Raw genomic sequence first — 4,111 nt, forward strand, 5'->3', positions numbered from 1 at the left:
CGACGGTGAACCCTCTCAGTACTCCTGCCTAGTGGGTTTCACTTCTCTCTACTCCTGTAGCCCCGATGCTTCATCCTACCCCTGCCCCTGAGGGAGTGCCCTCGAGGCAGCGTTGTCGTGTTACCTTTAACCCAGAGGTTTCCGTTAACCTTGTCAGTTCAGGATCCGAGTCCGCTTCAGGGGAGGACACCGCAGCACCAGCAGAGCAGTAGTACCTCACAGTATTCGGAGTCGTCCGGATAATGTACGGATGTAGCCGTATGAGTCATGATGTTTCGTTGCATGTATGAGAGTAGTTGAACCTGTCATGTTGTTTGTCTTTCATGTATGAGTCTATGTATAGTTATGTTAGGACTTTATTCGCCGTATTTTCTTTGCTCTTTTGTTTTCTTCCGGGATTTGTCGCTGGCTTTTCCCCAAATTTATTCTTGGATGTTTCTCATCTCGATTGCGTTGTCTTGGGAAAAATCCACAATAGGATGACGCAGGGAGGTAGCAGTAGAAACATTCATGAGGGAACTCCTGTTCATCGTTCCACACGACAAGCAGGACATTCTCCCGAGCCGTATGTTCCGCCACTGCCTCCACCGCCAAATTTGCCCTCCACTGAGCAAATTCTGCGTATGTTTGAGGAAAGAAGGAACAATGATTTGCTTGAAATATTAAGAAGTGTGCACGCTATGGTTGGACAGAATGGAAATCAGAACGGTCATTACTCAAAGCTGTCAGATTTTCAAAGGACCAAGCCACCTAGTTTCAGTCAGATTGTTGACCCATTGGATGCAGACGATTGGTTGCGTACCATTGAGAAAAAGCTTGAGATTGCTCGTACTGAAGAAAATGATAAAGTTCCATTTGCAACTCATTACCTTGAAGGCGCTACTGCCATATGGTGGGAAAATGCAAAAGCCATGTGGCATGCTGATGAAGAAATCACCTGGGAAAAATTTAAGGATCAGTTCTGGAAATATCATATCCCTACTAGAGTTATGAAGGTTAAGCAACGCAAATTTCTCGCACTCGTCCAAGGAAATCAGTCTATGGGGGAATATTTGCAAAAATTCAATCATTTGGCCTGTTATTCCCTTTATGACGTGGCCACCGAAGAAAGGAATATTGACAGATTTCTTGGAGGCTTAAATCCACAACTCCTGTGTACTCTCAGTATGTTTGATTTCCCAGATTTCCAAACTCTGGTGAACAAGGCTTTCATTGCTGAACAGGAGCACAAGCTTATATCAGATAATAGGCCTGTCAACAATGACAACAAGCGTAAGTTTGAGACAAAGAAGGATGGGCAACCAGTGCAAAAGGCTCGTACCTCGCAGCAGACTCAGGTGGAAAACAAGCCAAATTGGCAACAGAATGTTAACAAGACCACCACTCAAGTCAGGAATATCGTGACCAATCCCATGCATGAGGAGCGCTAGCGCAATAATTCGTGCTTCAATTGTGGGCAGAACGGACATTATGCCAGGCAGTGCCCCAAGAACAACAAGGTGAATGCCCCATTCAGGCCACAAGTCAACTTTATAGAGTCATGCCCAACCCAGCAAAACATTACTGGGCACGTGCATCATATCTCAGGCAATGAAGCCCAAGAGAACCCCGAAGTTGTCATTGGTATGTTTTCTGTTAATGACATACCTGCCGTAATTTTATTTGACTCTGGGGCTTCCCATTCTTTTATTTCTCGGAGTTTTGCTGCCCAAAACAAATTTCCTTGTACACTTTTGGGCAAAAATATGCTGGTACAGACCCCGGGATCTTTAATCAAGAGCAATCTGGTCTGCCGTGATCTGGAAATCAATATCAACGGAGTCTACTTTCCAACCTCTCTGATACTTACTGAGTCTGACAAGTTGGATATTATATTGGGTATGAATTGGTTGACCCAATATCAAGTTTGCATAAACTATGCAACACGAGAAGTCACTTTAACCAGTTTGAATGGCGGACTACCAAATTCTATGCTCGCAAGAATATACCCAAGCAAGAATTGGTTTTCACCACTGTGGCTGAGTTGGAATTAATTCCTATGGTCAGTGTGTACCCTGATGTATTTGCAGGAGAACTGCCAGGCATGCCACCAGATCGAGAGCTGGAATTTGCAATAGATCTTGTGCCCGGAACTGCACCATTATACAAGAAGTATTACCGGATGCCCTCATCAGAATTAGTGGAGCTAAAGAAACAGCTTGATGAACTGCTCCAAAAAGGATATATTCGTCCCAGCTCTTCACCATGGGGATCACCTGCTATTTTCGTAGACAAAAAGGATGGCAGCCTCCGCATGTGCGTAGATTACCGCCAGCTGAATGAGGTCACCATCAAAAATAAATATCTGCTGCCAAGGATTGATGATCTGTTTGATCAGCTCAGTGGGGCTAAAGTATTCTCTAAGATCGATTTACGGACCGGATATCATCAGCTCAAAATTAAAAAGGAAGATATTCCTAAGACCGCATTCACCACTTGGTATGGTCTTTATGAATATACAGTGATGCCCTTTGGTCTCACCAATGCCCCTGCTTTCTTCATGCATATGATGAACAAAGTATTCATGGACTTCCTCGACAAATTCGTGGTAGTCTTCATCGATGACATCCTCATTTACTCCAAGGGTGAAGAAGAGCACAATGATCACCTTCGAGCAGTGCTACAATGACTCCGCGATCATCAGCTTTACGCCAAATTCAGTAAATGTGAGTTTTGGCTCAAGCAAGTTGGGTTTCTCAGACATTATCCACCGAAGGTATAGCTGTGGACCCGAGCAAAGTAAAGGATGTGCTTGATTGGTTGCCGCCCATGACAGTGACATAGATCCGGAGTTTTCTCGGATTAGCTGGATATTATCGTCGTTTCATTGAGGGGTTTTCCAAGATTGCTAAACCTATGACAGAGCTGCTCAAAAAGGATAAGAAGTTTGAATGGACGGAGGACTGTGAAAAAAGTTTCAATGAGCTAAAGATACGGCTGACCACCACACCTGTATTGACTCTCCCAGACATTTATCGCAACTTTGATGTATATTGTGACGCCTCCAGGCAAGGCCTGGGTTGCGTACTTATGCAAGACAACAAGGTAGTAGCATATGCATCGCGACAGCTACGACCCCACGAGGGAAATTATCCTACTCATGATTTGGAATTGGCTGCGGTGGTTCATGCGTTAAAAATTTGGAGACACTACCTCATTGAAAACAAGTGCCAAATTTTTACCGATCACAAAAGTCTTAAATACATATTTACTCAGCCGGATTTAAATCTCCGTCAACGAAGATGGCTAGAGTTGGTCACGGATTATGATCTTGGAATAAATTATGACCCGGGTAAGGCCAACGTAGTTGCTGATGCCCTCAGTGGAAAGCGTGTTAGCTTAAATGTCATGTCGAAATCCTTGCCTCCCAAACTCCAAGAGGAGATCGCTCAGCTCAACCTGATCATAGTGGATGCTGGCCTCACTAATCTTTTGGAAGTTACCCCCACACTTGAGGAAGAGATCCGCAAGGCCCAGCCAGCTGACATCAAGCTGCAGAGACGTGCCAAGAGCTTGATGGCAGGGCAAACCCTAGATTTCTCCAAGGACAAATTCAGTACCCTCCGGTTCCGTGGACGAATTTGTGTACCCAATTAGCCGGACTTAAAGAAGAAAATCCTGTCGGAAGCACACAAATCCTCATATTCCATTCACCCGGGAGGTACAAAAATGTATGAGGACCATAGACAAATATTCTGGTGGGATGGAATGAAGAAAGACATTGCCTACTTTGTGGCCTGTTGCGACATATGCAACAAGGTGAAGGCAGAGCATTAGAAGACAGTCAGACTCCTCCAACCACTGCCGGTTTCGCAATGGAAATGGGATGACGTTTGTATGGATTTCATTACATGACTGCCTAAGACCCAGCGAGGTGTAACATCCCAAATTTTCAATTTGGGATGTTATACATTAGATCATCATTGCATATCATATTTTATTGCTTTTCTGGTTGATCCTAGAAATTCTACGCAACTCAAGGACCCTCGGAGAGAGTTGGGGATTTCGTTATTTTCATATTTGAGTTTCCTCAAATTTTGAAATAGGGATCATTTGATTTTATTTATTTTAT

The 4,111-nt window shown here is 44.1% G+C and overlaps 1 protein-coding gene across 1 annotated transcript; it reads left to right on the forward strand.

The window, feature by feature from the left end:
• The first annotated feature begins 680 nt into the window (after positions 1 to 680).
• On the forward strand, positions 681 to 1,430 carry LOC147959687 (uncharacterized). Its single transcript, XM_087532818.1, has one exon. The coding sequence runs from the start codon at positions 681 to 683 to the stop codon at positions 1,428 to 1,430; it is 750 nt and encodes a 249-aa protein (XP_087388944.1).
• The last annotated feature ends 2,681 nt before the right edge of the window (positions 1,431 to 4,111 follow it).

This window comes from Triticum urartu, chromosome 7A (genome assembly GCF_056163025.1).
Source record: "Triticum urartu cultivar PI428250 chromosome 7A, HENAU_Tu73, whole genome shotgun sequence".
Classification (NCBI taxonomy): domain Eukaryota; kingdom Viridiplantae; phylum Streptophyta; class Magnoliopsida; order Poales; family Poaceae; genus Triticum; species Triticum urartu.